The 16504-nt window shown below is 38.2% G+C and overlaps 1 protein-coding gene across 1 annotated transcript in view; it reads left to right on the top strand.

The window, feature by feature from the left end:
• FAM3C (FAM3 metabolism regulating signaling molecule C) overlaps positions 1-16254 on the top strand; it is a 42667-nt gene extending 26413 nt beyond the window's left edge. Inside the window, exons 6-10 of the mRNA XM_084642603.1 lie at positions 7190-7248; positions 8745-8795; positions 9496-9580; positions 12734-12860; positions 14350-16254. Of these exons, the coding sequence (XP_084498729.1) occupies positions 7190-7248; positions 8745-8795; positions 9496-9580; positions 12734-12860; positions 14350-14439 (412 nt within the window). The 3' untranslated portion in view covers positions 14440-16254. The remainder of the gene's footprint in view (positions 1-7189; positions 7249-8744; positions 8796-9495; positions 9581-12733; positions 12861-14349) is intronic.
• The last annotated feature ends 250 nt before the right edge of the window (positions 16255-16504 follow it).

The raw sequence follows: 16504 nt of genomic DNA, 5'->3' as shown, positions 1-16504 counted from the left end.
TGGATTCCAGGCAAATGATTAGCTATTGAGAGATACGCTCTTTGATTTAGAATTGGAGAATTGGCATAGTCTGATTGGCAAAACACTCTGGAGTGTGCTCCCTCCTGCCTCTTCATGTAATACATTGCAGTGGTATTGTTGGCAAGTATGTGAACCTCTGAACACTTGATGAAGCCTAGGGAAGTGTGACAGGCATTGTATATGGCCTGAACCGTCCACCAGTGCAAGGAGTCAGGATGAATGGAGGGAGGCTCGGACCAACCTATCCAAGGTGTAAAGGGTTGGATGGTAAACTGTCCTGGGCAATATTTGAAGAGGGTGAAGGCATAACCTTGGAAATTGAACCAACTGCATGCATGTTGACATATGGCCCAAGAGCCTCAGACACATCCAAACTGTCATGGAAGGTTGAGACTGCAGACTGAGACAAAGGCAACAAATTGTCTGGAAACAGTTGGCAAAAACACTCTCAAACTTGTAGAGTCTATTAGGGACCCCAGTGAACTCTATTTTGTGAGTATGGACCAACATTAACTTCCCAGTATTTCGGGTGAGAGCCAGATGATTGAGTAAGCGCAGTATAATGCATACATAAGAAAGAACTTCTTTTTTGGCCTTACCCCTTGGTAGCCAGTCATCCAGGTACAGGAAACATGGATTCCCTTCTCTGTGAGTTACACTGTCACTATGACCATACATTTGTTAATAACCTGGGGGCAGAAGACAGACCAAAAGGCAGGACCATGTACTGAAAATGATAATTCCTCATGACAAACCAGAGACATCTTCTGTTGCTCAGGAAAATTGCCACATGGAAATAAGTGTCTTGAAGGTCCAGAACAGCAAACCAATCATTCTGAGAGAATGCAGGGAGGATAGTTGACCATTCGGAACTTCATGTGTCTGATATATTTCTTAGGGTTGCAGAGGTTGAGGATAGGTTTTACCCCTCCTTTGGATTTGGGAACCAGAAAATACTGGTCGTAAAAACCTTGACTTTGTTATTCCGGAGAAACCTCTTCCACTGCTCCCAAAGCCAGAAGAGACTGGACCTGCTTGAGGAGTAATATCTCATAAAAGGGGCCCCTAAAAACATAAAGAGGGTGGGAAGGAGGTATGGAGAGGAACTGTATAGGATAGCCCAGTCTGACAGTGCTTGGGACCCAACTGTCAGTAGTAATCGAATCCCAAACACTGAGAAAATGAGCGAGGCTGTCCCTGATGGGGGAGGACTTGTAGAAGTCATGACTGGACCACTGTTCCGGACCAGTGAGTCAAAATGGGCACGTGGTAGCTGCCAGGGGAGGATGTGTGGACTGGCCTAATCCTGGTCCTGGATGCTTCTGCATCTGGGACCTGAGCCCCTTTCTGGGGTAGTCTTGCTTTCTCACGGGAGGGAAAGTCTGCCCGAAGGGGTGTTGCAGGCAGTACCGTTGCTGCTGCTGTGGTCCGCTGTAATAGCGCCTCTGCATTGCTGGTGCAGCCCCTGCACAAGGAATATAGGGTAGCCCTAGAATCCTTGAAAGAGTGCAGAGTTTCATCCATTTTATCTTAAAAAAAAAAGAAAAAAAAAAAAAGGCAGCCCATCATCAAAGGGCAAGACCTCTATGGCCTGCTGCATGTCTGGAGCAATGCCAGAACTCTGCAGCCAGGATGACCTTCTCATAGTCACCACCAAGGCCATCAGATTGGCTTAAGTGTCTGCGCTGTCTCGCGCGGACTGTAGTCCCGCCTTGGCCACTAAGCAGTCCTCTGTGATAAACACCCAAAACATCTCTGGAGGTTTCAGGCAGCTGGTCTGCAAATTTCGACATGGCTGACTAATTTACAAAATCATACTTGGACAGCAATGCTTTGTGGTTGGCAATCTGCGATGGAGATCAGGAGGAGGATCCTAACCTGGACACTGGGGAGTCTCGGGATTATGGGAGTAAGGATAGAGCCAACACTGAAGTTGCGGTTCGATCAATCTGTCGCCCAAAGCAATGGAGGGACCAGTGCTGCTGGTGGAAATGGTACTGCCGGTGCCAAGTGCACCTCCGTTGTTTCCAGTGCCGAAGGTGATGTTGATTCTCAAGTCAGCGGAGGTGGAGGGCAGAGAGTGTTGCCACGGCAGCATGCCAAAGAGCTGAGGAGGTCCCTTGTGCTGAGCCCAGTGCTGGCGTTGCTTCTACAGTCTGCAGCATGGGGAATGTCTGGATGCAGTGCCCACGGACCCAAGGGTTCAAAAGCCTATCCAGACAGCAGGGCTGTAAATGTCGTAGCCTGGCCTAAATTCTGGGCCAATAGAGAGCTCAGGACAGAAAGGCAGAGGAGGTCCATTGGTGCCTGATGTGCTGCTGGTGTGAAAACAGCTGATGCCATCACAACCTTTGTCAATACTGGATTCAACGGACGCCCCAGGGCTGGAGCTGGAGTCGATGGTATGGGGATCTCATCTCCCTACCTGCTAGAGGGAGCAATAGGAAGAGCCCGCTTCATGCTGCGTGCCAGCAGTAATGCTGTGCCAATCTGTACTCTTTCTGGAGGAGGAGGAAGACTCTTCATGAGGCCTGTAGTGGTCTTGGTTGGTATTATGAAACCTTTTCCTTGGTGCACTAGACAGAGAGCGACTTCTCTGCCTCTTTGGAGAGTTGCCGGCCCCAAAGTGCAAAACATCAGCGCACTCTGAACCTGAGGGTGACCTCCAATCCCACACAGACCTCGGTGCTGATGCAGGCCACATGGCCAATTTGAGAAGCTGCTGCTGTAAGTGAAGATCCCTTGCCACCTTATTCTGTTTTGTGAATGATTTGCAAATAAACACAGCTCCTTGACATAGGCTTCACCTAAGCAAAGCAACACCGAGTGTGGGGTTGTGTTGGGGATTGTTCCCTCACGCAACAGACAATGTTTGAATCCTGGTGAGAGTTTTTCCCTGATGATACTGACTACAATATATACAACTAGAATAAGTCTCTAAAAGAGAGAGATTAATTGTGAGGTTAAAAACCACACGAGCTCTGACTCTAGTCGCAGGCAGTCAGAAGGAACTGAGGGGAGTCATGATGATGCCACCTGATATAGCCAGGGGAGAGGCTACGGCCACGAGCCGCAAGCACCACTCTTCTGTGGGTACTGGTAGGCAAGATTCTCTGGCTCTTGTGTGCAGGGCACACGCATGTGAAATACCTGTCTCCATCTACTTGAAGAATTGAATTTGGGAAATCCAGTGTATTTCCCTTACAGTACAGAATGCTGTAACTTCAGTCTTTGTGGTTTTATGGACATCTAATCACTCAAACATTACACTCTCTTGATAGGTACCTATTTATGAAGAAATCTATAGCCAAATTAAAGGGAAATTCTTCTAACTTTTGTGTTGAATAAAAACGTGATAAATTAAACATTCACAAAACTTTGACTACACAGAGAATTTAGTATGTCCTAAGGAATGTACTTAGAACTTTACTGCCCTTTCATTCACATTTGTATTTTCATTTGCCATATGTTTCAATTGCGTTAATGGACAAATATGGAAGCCCTCCAGTATGTTAACTAAAGCTTAACTTTGTAGCCAAGCGGAAAATTGCCTGCCTTATATTTTAAAGGTTATTGAGTTTAAATCCTGTTGTGGGTTGTACTTTTACTCAAAATTCTTGGCAGACTATATAACTCAAGGAATTAGTAGAGGAATATGGAACCTTTCATCTCTAATTACTGATTCAGATACAGTCACAGTGACAAAGTTAGTATCAACTGATAGCTCTTTATTCCCAATCTGAAATCAGCTGGTGTCTGTCAAAACTGGCACTAAATAGTGCCTTTGTTTGCACTCTCAGCAGAGGTGGATTACATCATAGGTTGAAGAACTTCTTTAATAGATGGTATTTTGACATCAGTGTGGGGGAACAATAGTGGGCCATTCCGTTGAAGCTCATGTTGCTGCTGTTGTGTTTGCATGGATACTGTCCTTCAGAAGCAGATTCTCCAATAGGGGTTTGCAGAACTGGACTGAAAATAACTGACCAGAGAAGTAAACTGATTAAAAAATGTACTCCTTAAGAAGTGAGCACAAACTGAGGTCCCAGTTCAGGAGAGCACTCTATTCAGGCCAGCATGTAAACACATCCTAAAATCTCACTGTGAAGTCAATGGAACTTAAGCAGATGCCTAAATTTAGACACATGCTTAAGTGCTTTCTGGCATCAGAGCCTAAGAGTAGCTGTGGCATCTTATTTGTGCAGCCTTCTTGAACCCCCCCCCCCCCCAATGCTCCTCTCATTTGTTTTCACCCTCATTTGTGTTTATTTTTAACTTGTTAGCTGCTCATTACAGGGTCCTTATTTGTCTGTTCTTTGAACTGCCTAACACATCTTTGGGTGCAGTGAAATAACTTTTTATCATAGATCGCTACCATTGTATAGGTGTGTAACTGCACTCTTTGAGTACTGAAACTTCTTACACATCTCATTTTATTTTTTTCATTTTTGTGCTTTTTTAACCTTTTTTGCATTTCTTCCATGCGACCAACGAAAACAGGACTAGTTGCTTTCACTTTTTCATATCCAAGCACAATTCTGCAGTGTCATGGGAGGATGTTTATTTAAAATTTTTTTTGTTGGAATTTATTTTAAGGTCATGGAAACATTTCTATTGGTTGTATATTTATAAAAAAGCATAATATTTGGGCCAATATCCCTTCAGAAAATAATTATTAATGTTGCAAATGGATCCTTAAAACTACTGTTAATTTAATCATTCAAAATACTGTGCATTTAATAACAAGGTCTAAAGTACTGTGGTTTTTTCCATGAAATTTTGAATGCATGCATACTTTGTTATGAACTACTGTCCGTATATTTTGCTTGAATGTTACTATAGCCCTTTTAAGTTTTTTAATTTCTGCATATCTTTCCATAGTATTACTGGAAGAATATAGAGTCCTTATATTGGTCAAAATTAAGTGTTTAAATCTTTATCTGAACAGAGCCTATATCCTAGTTACTAGGACCTAGTACATAAGTGCCTGCCTTTTACCTCAAATATATTGAGATGAAATCTTGTTAAATGTGTATGTTTTAATAAAACTTCCATAAACATTTTGTATCCTTAGGGTTAATTCTTACCACTTCTTAAAACAAATAAACTTGCCAAAAATGTACTTAATGTTTGTTTAAATTATCAAGAAATAAAATTAACAGTCCAGCCATATAAAAATGGTTAGTCTATTAAAAACATGATAGAAGAAGTCAGCCGACCAAGTTAAACAGGGCACAATTAAGGATGAATGACTCTGTTCCCTGGCCTCAATTCAGAGCTTCCATAAAAGCATAATCATAGATTCCCAGGCCAGAAAAGACCATTGTGATCATCTAGTCTAACTTCTTGTAAAGCATAGGTCATAGAACTTCCCCAGAATAATTCCCAGAGCATTTTTGAAAAACATTCAGTCTTGATTTACAAATTGTCAGGGATGGGGAATCCACCAAGATCCTTGGTAAATTGTTACAATTATTAATTACTCACTATTAAAAATGTTATGCCTTATTTCCAGTCTGAATTTGTCTAGATTCAACTTCCAGCTATTTGATTGCATTACACCTTTCTCCGATAGATTTGAAGTGTCCATTATTTAATATTTGTTTTCCCATATAGGTACTTAGAGACTGTAATCAAGTCACCCCTTCACCTTTCTTTGTTAAGCTAAATAGATTGAGTCCTTTGAGTCTATCAGTATAGTGCGTGTTTTCTAATCCTTTAATCATTCTTATGACTCTTCTCTGATCCCTCTCCTATTTATCAACATCCTTCTTGAATTGTGGGCACCAGAACTGGATACAGTATTCCAGCAGCAGTCGCACCATTGCCAAATGCAAAAGTAAAATAGCCTCTCTATTCCAATTCAAATTCCCCTGTTTATGCATCTGAAGATCTCATTAGCTCTTTTGACCACAGTGTCACACTTGGGAGCTTGTGTTCAGCTGATTTTCCACCACCACCTCCAAATCTTTTTCAGAGTCACTGCTTCCCAGGGTAGAGTCCCCCAATCTGTAAGTATGGCCTACATTCTTTGTTCCCAGATGTATACATTTACGTCTAGCCATGTTAAAACACATATTGTTTGCTTGCTCCCAATTTACAAAGTGATCTAGATTGCTCTGAATCTTGTCTTTTTTTTTTTTTTACCATTACCCTAATTTTTGGTCATCTGCAGGCTTTATCAGCAATGACTTTTTCTTCCAGGTCATTGATAAAACTGTTAAATAGTGGAGGACCAAGAGCCAGTCCATACAGGACCCCATGGGAAACAGATTTCAAAATGTAACTGTAAATGGGGAATCATCACCAAGTGGATCTATCAGCCACTTTTTAATCAATTTAATGTGTTTCATGTTAATTTTATGTTCTAGTTTTTTAATCAAAATGTTGTGTGGTACCAAGTCAAAAGTCTTAAGTATATTATCTCCACACCATTACCTTTATCAACCAAAATTATAATCTCATCAAACAAAAATATCAAGTTAGTTTGACAGGATCTGTTTTCCATAAACCCATGTTGATTTGCATTAATTACATTACCCTCCTTTACTTCATCATTAATGGAGTCCCATATCGGCCCGAGCTCATTATCTTCCCTGGGGTCAATGTCAGGCTGACAGGCCTGTAATTACCTAGGTCATTCCATTTAACCCTTTTAAAAATTGGCACAACACTGGCTTTCTTCCAACTTTCTGGAACTTTCCCAGTGCTCCAAGTCTTATTGAAAGTAAACGTTAATGTCCAGCAAACTCCTCAACCAGCTCTTTTAAAACTCTTCTATGCAAGTTATCTGGACCTGTTGATTTTAAAAATGTCTGACTTCTGTAGCTTCTGTTTCCCTCCAAATACAGAATTGAAATATTTATTGAACACTTCTGCCTCTTCTGTGTTGTTGATCATTCTACTATTTCCATCTAGTAACGGACCAACACCATTGTCCAGATTCTTTTTGTTTTTGATTATATTTTAAAAACTCCTTATTGTCCTTAACTCTGACCATAGGTTTCTCCTTGTGTCCCTTGATTTCCCTTATCAATTTTCTATAGTTCCTAACTTCAGATTTATATTCACTACCACCAACTTTTAAGTCTTGCCTTTTTTAAAATATGAAATGCTTGTTTCAGAGGTTTTTCATAATTCAGATGTAAACATTTTATTTTTGTTTCAGTTTAATGAGTGGTGTTAAGAATAATGTTGGCAGAGGAATAAATATAGCTTTGGTAAATGGTAAGTCATATTTTAAATGTGCAAAGTATTTTCATTCAAAGACCATTTCTCAAATAGTTCTTAAGGCATTTAGAGAGGGTGGGAGAAAGACAGCCAGGAGGCAGAGAGAGAAGGAGAAGAAAAAGTGGGGGAGGGGAGTCATAGGAAGCAAACCCTCAGATTTATATTGAAAGTAATGTGCAAAAATCTCTTAATTATAGTTTAGTTTAGAAATGCAGTGTGGCAAGATTAAAATTTTAGTGCAGTTCTTCTCTAAAAATTTACTGTAAAATGGGTTCACGGGCTCCATGTTCATTTTATTTCAATGATTATCAGCTAATATATGTTCTGTTTACATGTAAAATGGAAAAAACTGCCAGGCTTCCAAACTTAATCTGTGATCAGAAAGTCAAATGATCTTTATTTGTTAATTTGCCATCACCAGTGGTAAAGATTCTGTGAGCCAAATTCTTCTGACACTTGTTTTCAGTGGAGCTTAGTTAAAAGTTCCATTGATAATGCCGGAATAGAATCACTCATTCTTTCATAGCTAAGGATCAATATATGCCATGATTCCACAGCCACAGAGCTTCCCACCAAATGTTATTTGTTACAGGATTATGTTCCAGAATTTAAGCTTTCATTAAAAAACAGACGAATTCTGCACATATGATTGTGAAAGAGAGAAACTTGAAAAATGTATATGTTGTGATTGACAGACACACACACACGATTTCAGTAGTAAAGATGACCATTTAAGTGTCAACTTTGTCAGCTATTTCACTAATGATGATTTTAGCAGAAATATCCAGCTATTGTGCTTATGCCTCAATCTTAAACTGTCTCCACCTGACCAGAGACCAAAATCTGGCAGTTGGGTAGGGAGCAGCTGAAATGGCCTGCTGTCTTCTACAATGCAGTTAAGATGTAGATTTTTGTATTTTCAATGCATATCAAAAACTGACTGGAACAGCATAAAATAAATTCTTATCAAAATGAGTAACAGGCTACTCTGCTGGTTTTAGTATTCATTTTCATATCTAATTCATTAAAATCCTCTAATTTAAATGAAGCTGCCATGACTGAAATTTCCAGTCAGCTGCAAAAAGTGCCGTTTTCCACACACTCATTGCTAATAGGGATAAAAAGTAGTAAAAGCTAATTTTTTTTATTAAATAGATACAGGAAGCAGGTCTTTTAAGTATGAATGTGCCATTTTTGTACTGTTCTTTAAAACTGAGAAAAACACTCCTCTTTCTACTGCTGCCTGTGTAGTTCTGTCACTAAGATGGCAGTGCTCTTCTTTGTCTGTCTTGTCTCTGACTGTGCATAGTAGTACAGGAACAGGAAGTTAAAGGTGTTGTTTTCATGGAAGAGAACATACCAGCTGAGAATTAGTATGGTATTTTTTGCAGGCTCTCAAAGCTATACTGTCACCGCTGATTGGTTGTTATGAAATGTTGAATGTATTCTTAAGAACTTTGGATATAGACACACAATGTAAGCTTTTTTTCTAGGCAAAACGGGACAAGCATTGGACACCAAGTTCTTCGACATGTGGGGAGGAGGTAAGTGTTCATGAATTGTTTCTTGTATAAAAATAATTTGGAATGGCAAAAATAAATCGCTTCTCATCACATTTTAAATGTTTGAATTGAGCAGTTATGTAGTCATTTCATATATCCTACTATAGTCATGAGGAGAGGACAGGTAAATAGAAGCACACAGATCTTTTGTTATCTATACACATGCACATAAAGGTATTTGCCCTCCTGACTAATTATCCCCCTAATGGCAATTCTGACAGCAGACTAAAGAAGCCATCTTGTGCCAAAATGGCATGTAAACTGTACTAGTAAGAGTTATCGTAGTGCTAATAAATCGGTTTTCTAAATGACTAACACGCCACTCTTGTGTTATATAAGTTTGGCTTATTTTTTTCCCACTAGACTAATTTGATGTTGAGTACTTTCCCAATCTGGGCTACCAGAGCTTCAGTTTATTGCCACCATTTTGAATTTAAATGGAAACAAACATCAGGTATTTTATTACAAGAGAATAGGTGAAACTGCAGCTATAGAATTAAGGTATACTTTCTCTGATGCTTTAGTCATCTTTTCCCCACTTAATTTCTTTGACTCCATGTATAAACTATGTATAAGGAATGTCTCAGTGTTAAATTAGCACTGCCGAAGGTGTCTTGTCTAGATTTGGTATGGTACTGTAACTGCATTTTGCGGTAATTCTGTGTATTCTGTCTCTGTTCAGACGTGGCACCGTTTATTGACTTCCTAAAGTCCATTCAGGATGGAACTATAGTGTTAATGGGAACCTATGATGATGGTGCAACCAAGTATGTATTGACCAAAAATAGTAAATTTTGCTTATCCTGCATTTTTAAATACTTACCATATATGTGTATTGAAAAAACCCTAAACTGTTCCAAAAACATGTTTGAAGAAGTTTTGCTTCTGGGATAATATCATTGACACTGTCCTTTGTGGGAAAGTTTCTTAATTTTATGATCTTGTAACCTGAAGAGTGAATACTCCAGGCTGTGCAGAATTAAAGCATACAGTAGAACTTCAGAGTTACAAACACCTCGGAAATGGAGGTTGTTCATAACTCTGAACAAAACTTTATGGCTATTCTTTCTTTCAAAAGTTTACAACGGAACATTGACTTCATAGAGCTTTGAACCATGACTGTGCAGAAGAAAAATGCTGCTTTCCTTTTATTTTTTTAGTAGTTTACATTTAACACAGTACTGTGATGTATTTGTGTATGTGTGTGGCTCTCTACTGCTGCGTGATTGTGTACTTCTGGTTCCAAATGAGGTATGTGGTTGACTGGTCCGTTCATAACTCTGGTGTTTGTAACTCTGAGGTTCTGCTGTTTTTAGTACGCTACACATGTAGATGTTATTATTATAAAACCTTTTAGATTAAGTGGAGCAATGAATTGGGTCTCAAAAGGCCTTTTTGCGGTGAGTGTGTTCCATGCACAACTTTGACATCTAAATAACTACATATGTAATGTCTGTCTGTTTGCCATTACCATATCAATAGATTGTGCATGTTTATTTTTTTGTTATAAAGTTAATTTGAAACCAAAGAACTCATTAGGTGCATAGTTTGTGCATACATTGCAGGTGCAGTTGATTCAGTATTGTATACATGAATATTCATGTATCTCAGGTTTCATCTCCTCATTCTCAACCTCTGGTCCTAAATGTTGTTTAAACCAACACAAGCGAATAAGTCAAGAGTTAAGGTTGTCGTCATGACTGTTAGTTAATTGATTCCCTTTTGTTTAAGTATTGTAATTGCCACTGTATGTGACTGAGGTGGTGGCATTTGCACTATATCAGTAAGCTACAATAGGTTGTGCTTTAGTAAACTGGGCTACACAAGGAGATGATGTGAGGCAAACAGTCAAACCACCAAAGTGTTCACCAACAGCCAACTAATGCAGACTCTGTGTCTTATTGCTATTAGGTTACAGGTTATCTGTTGTTTCCATTTTAAAAACTAAATAGCCATTACAAATAATTTTTGGGAGTTTTATGCAACCTGTCCTTCAACTATGAAAAATAATTCCTTGTGGAAGAAGATGAGAACAAACAAAGAAGTTATGAGCAACTTTTTCCTAATTAGGAAAAAAATTAAGTATTCAAAATATTTTTTGTAAATATTTTTCAAACTCTGTTAACCCATCACTCTCCAGCCCAGCTGTTCTTTCAGTGGCAGATTATGGCACAATAGCCACTTTCCATGGTGAAGCCTAGATTTATAATGTTGAACTGTTCCCAAATTAGGTTGTACAATAGAGTGGGTTAACAGCGGCTGCCTATTCCAAACTACGAAATGCTGGGGAAAGAGGGCAGTTAAAAATTATTACTTTTCTCCTCCAACATCTCCTTCTGCTTCTCCCCCACCTCTGAAGGGGTGTCTTCCACCATCCCCTCCCCTTTAGACAAGCTGTCTGTTACCTGTTTTTCCTTTCATGATACTTAATATGAGATTTCTTTTGTTTTGTTTCAGTGTGTACTTTGTCCCAGCTGTGTACTTGCAAGAGCTGGTGTCTAAGTGTGACAACAGCAAAAAAAGGTTCAACAGGTCAATAGGAATGTGGGTTTTGGCAGTCCATGTCAATAACCAGACTCTAATGTTCACTAGTAACTTCATATGAATAACAAAAACCTCATCAATATTGCATTCCGGTAATAGTAAATGCAAACAATTTCAACAAAATCTGTGCCTTATCTGTAGAGCTGTATTAGTGGAATGTAACCATCTAAATATTCTGTACAATCACAGGAAAGTAGCCCCAAAATTAACTTAATTTGGTGTGCCCAAAGTTTTTTATGCTCTGGCTTAATGTGATGTATTCTGAGTTCATACCATATGATTATAGCACATTAGTTAGCAGTAATCAAAAGTTTTGTGGCGTGCTCAGAATTGAAAACGGGCCAAATTATTGGCCAAAATATAGTAGCTGGCAGGAGAAAAAAGGGTTGCCTCACAAAAATTTTGGAATAAAATGTATCTTGTTACATCATCGCTGTATCTTCCCTGCTATAACTGGTTTGTTTAGATCTAAAGCCATAATTGTGGCAAAGGTTAATCATCATTAATTTGAAATTGGGACCTGAGCAATCATATGTTTCATCTTTCACTTAGTTGTGATCAGACTTAATGGCCTGCTTATGACATCAAAATATTCAAAAATATAAAGTCAAAACCTAGAGATAAGCATATAAATAATAAATAATTCATGTGGTAGATTGTAATCTACAATCTATCAGACCTATCTTGGAAAGGCTGATTGATATCTTCTTATGGCCTGAGTGAGTGATAGTATTCCAAAAATTGTTCTCTATATATATGGGCTGAGCAGGTGGTGATCAGATCCAGATTTAGGGCCTAATCCAATGAAAGCTTTCATGTGTGCTTAATTTTGAGCACATGAGTAGTCCCACTGAACTCAGCTGGAGTACTAACATTCTTAAAATTAAGCATGTGCATAGATCCTTGCAGGATTGGAGGCCTTCGTTTTTACAGGTTTGGATCCCCGTGCTGGCCACATGAGATTTTGGCATCAAATGGTAGAAATTTCATTCGATCAGCTGGCCTCATTTAAAAAAAAAAAAAAAAAAAGTCCTTGTGGCACCTTAGAGACTAATACATTTATTTGGGCATAAGCTTTCATGGACTAGAACCCACTTCATGCCCACAAAAGCTTATGCCCAAATAAATTTGTTAGTCTCTAAGGTGCCATAAGGACTCCTTTGGTTTTTTTGCTGATACAGACTAACACAGCAAGCACTGAAATCTGGCCTCATAAAGAGAGGCATTCCCAATTCTAATTGTAACACTAGCCCTAATACCAACGAACTGGAAATTTTATTGTGTGAATTAGAAGCTGAATGGTGAACTAAGCAATAAAGGATCTAGCTACATGTATTATATTTTTCACATTTAACACACTTTGCATTTTGTTCAAGGCTTAATGAGGAGGCACGGAAACTGATTGCTGAACTGGGAAGCACATCTATTACTAACCTTGGTTTTAGAGACAACTGGGTCTTTTGTGGTGGAAAAGGAATTAAGACTAAAAGTCCATTTGAACAGGTTTGTTGCTAATATTACTTTTCAGAGTTCGATAAGTCAATTTATACTAACCGAGGCTTAGCCTATTATATGAACACCAAACATTGTCTCAAACCTATCACAGTAGATATTTAGTATTTAAGTTCCACAAAAAATTATTTGAATATTTAACTTCTTTTAAATATACAAAACGATGCTGTGATAAGCACCTTAGAAAAACGATGCACAGATCTACATTAAAACTGATGAACTAAAACTCTGTAAAATGAGTTTTTCTTACTTAAAAAAAAAAAATAAAGTAGCTATAATATGGTCATGTAGGCCAGTTCAAAAATCAGTGTTTGAAGTTCAAAATTTAGGCACCTAAGTAAATAACCTAATTTTCAAAAATGCCTATCATGCAACAGATCCCAATGATTTCCAGTTGCTTTTGAAAATAGAACACTTATTTCAGTGCCTACATACAGTCTAAGGCAGGGGTTCTCAAAACAATTTTTTTGGTGGCCTCAGAGTGTGGCCACCAACTCTTGCTGATGGCTGCATTGACAGTTTTTCCTACAATACTAAATTAACTTTAGGAAAAACAAAATAAATATGCACATATACATGGCCAAATCAAAATGTATTTATGTAGGGGTTTTTTCAGACTCAGTAATAAAAAATAATTTATATTTGTGTCTCTTCTTTACTGGACCTAAACAGAACAGAAACACAAATAAGGTGCTTTGCATGTTCTTGTCTTTTTATTGTTGTTCCTTTTGCTTTTTTGGTTGCAGCTCCTCCCCCCATTCCCCCCCAGACTTGCGAGCTGGTAAGTCTTCTGCTGTGAAAAGTGATATTTGTATGTTTGTTAGTATCACTTTTCATAGCCGACTTACTCAGCCCTGGCAAGCCCTGGGACAAATTCCACCCTGGATGGAGAGGTGGGCAGGAAGGCAGCAGGGCACAGGGATGATGGCGGGGGTGGCGAGCCTGGAACCAGAGCCTGCCACCATGTGGATGGAGCCCAAAGCCCCGTGACCAAAGCCTACCTGCTCTACCCCCGGGAAAGTGGGAAACTCACCAGCTGTCTGCACCTCCAGAGTTTGTGTTTTCAGAGGGGGGCAGGGCCCAACCACTGCTGGTGGCCCTGGAAGGTGGGGGGAGCCCAGGATGCTGTGGCCGCAAGAAAAGACGATGAGAAACTCTGGTCTAAGGAGCCTATATTTAGCATCCACTTTTCCAAATTCATGGCTATTAGCAGGTATTCTGTTATGTCATTGATTTTGTATGGTTCATGATTTGGGTTAAGATTTGGGTTATTTGCAATGGGTGTCATTGATAAGGGAAAAGAATGTATTTTGTCTCTAGTTCTATCTCAGACCTAAAGGGTAGCCTTTGCTAAAGGATGTATATGCATTTCTGGAGGGCATGATTTTTTTTTTTAATCATGGTAGCCTAGCAATATTTATAATGGTAACAGGACAAATGGTTTTATTTTTAACAATGGCTTCATGTTCTCTATTTGTAGCATATAAAGAACAACAAGGATACTAACAAATATGAAGGCTGGCCAGAAGTTGTTGAGATGGAAGGCTGTATCCCTCAGAAGCAAGACTAAACGATTTAAAACAAAGAATGTGAGAGAAAATGCACTTTCTGCTATTATAAGGGAGAGGGCTATGAAGAAGATACTATGTTATGTAAATATTTTTAAAGCATGCATCCATCTTGTCGGTGTGCGCATGAGCATTGACATTTTGAATATCAGAATTATTTATTTGCTAATACATGTAGAAATCGTTTTGTAAATAGGCCCAAAATAAACAAGACAGTGAAACATTTCTAAACAGCATTCCTCAAAGTGCAAAATTTAGTTTGCCTATGGTAAATAATCATTTTAGTTCTACTGACTAAGCAGTTAAGTAGCCAGTAAAGGAATGAGCTCATACTGAAGGATATTGTACTGTCCTATAACAATGTAAATGTTGCTTTGAGTCCGTAACCTTTGTGGAATATGTAGATTTTAGTGAGAAATTAAAAAGCTTTAATTTTTTTATCCTCTGCCTTTTGGTGGCAGCATCACTTCTTATTAAAGATCTATTCAGTTATTCTAGTACAAATGCGTTAGAATTTTGTTTTGCAGCCCCCCCCAAAAAACCTAATAATCAACAATAATAATAATCAACAAAATTAGCGTACTTTATACAACAGTGTAGATCAGCCACGAGAAGCACAATTAAATAAATTTTTTATTAAAACAAAAGTAAATATATAAATACTTGTACATGATATTTAAAAAAAGCTTGAAAAGGTTTGTATTTAACATGGAAATAGTGTTTACTTTGTAGAAGATACTTGGCTTAATAACAGTTCTATGACTCAATTGTTTTGTTTTTATTACAATTTTTGTACCAGCTGCCTGACCTTCAGTTCTACCTACTGCTGTTCAGCAATACTAACTAGCTGATTGAGAGAGCTGTCTGATGGAATGCCCTTCTGTTTTAATTCTAGTCCTAGGAGCGAGATTTCCCAGTGAGGGAAGCATGTTAGAAAATGGGCTGTTTCCTTATAGGAATTAATTTAGTATACATAATTTTATGCACAGTTTCACTACTACCTGTGCTGCTTCTAATGTGAATCAAGATACTCAATCAGTACTTGGGATGTTACAGAGAGCATTTTGAGATATGAATCAGGTGTATCAGTTGGTATTGGAAAAACTAGCTAACACTGTTATCTTCATCCCTTTCAGCAATGGATTTTAAAAAACTGGACAAAGTTAAAGTGGCCTTATACCATAGCTCATGTAAGAGTAAATAGAAAACCGAACACTTTCTGTAGAAATCAATTTTTTAATCACTTATATTTTTTAGTAGGGCAGGCTTAGAATTCTTTTTCTGAATACAAAGTGAGTACAGTGAAACTGACTATCCAGGCATTCAGTGTACAGGCCCTAGAGCAGAATGCTATTTAATCTCTTGGAGTTCTACTTATACTGTTTGTTCTAGTACAAATGGTCAACATCTTTGAGCAGTACTATAAAAATTTTTTTAGGAACTTCAGTATGAATCACAAATAGTGCCACTCAGAATGTTCTATAATCAGTATCTTCTGAGACAAACTTAAAATGGTTTGCACTAAAATCTTTAAAGTAATACAGGGAATAATAACTTTGTTCAGAATAATATCCACCTCTTAATACAGGAATGAGTAAGACTGGAATTTGAATTGTTTTCTGTTTAACTAGCCTGCTATGTAACGTTTTCCCCTCAAATTTAAAGTAGAACAGCAATAAATGCACCTTATACAGTGAAACCATTTATTTGTAAACTGTCATGCAGATTTTTAGTTCTTACTTGAGAGAGATTACATCGTACGTGTCAAACTATGTATATTTTTTCATCAAATAAAGTAAAAATCCCCTCCGTTCTATAAACTGGAAACTAACTTTATTTCACAATGTGAGATTAATCAAGAAAATGAATGTATAAACTTTAGTGTTTAGGTAATGACAAAATACATTTGTTTGTACTGTGAATACTCCATGACTGAGTATATTGCTCTTCAAGATAACATTTGAAAGAATCCTGAAGATACAATACTTAGTGGTGTATATAGCTATATTAAAAAAAAAATCCAGTTTGTATATGGATAATCTCTCTAGGCTATTGTCTTACTAGCCT

The sequence above is a fragment of the Lepidochelys olivacea genome, assembly GCF_965140295.1.
Source record: "Lepidochelys olivacea isolate rLepOli2 genome assembly, chromosome: 1".
Classification (NCBI taxonomy): Eukaryota; Metazoa; Chordata; order Testudines; family Cheloniidae; genus Lepidochelys; species Lepidochelys olivacea.
This window is presented reverse-complemented; position numbering and strand designations above follow the sequence as displayed.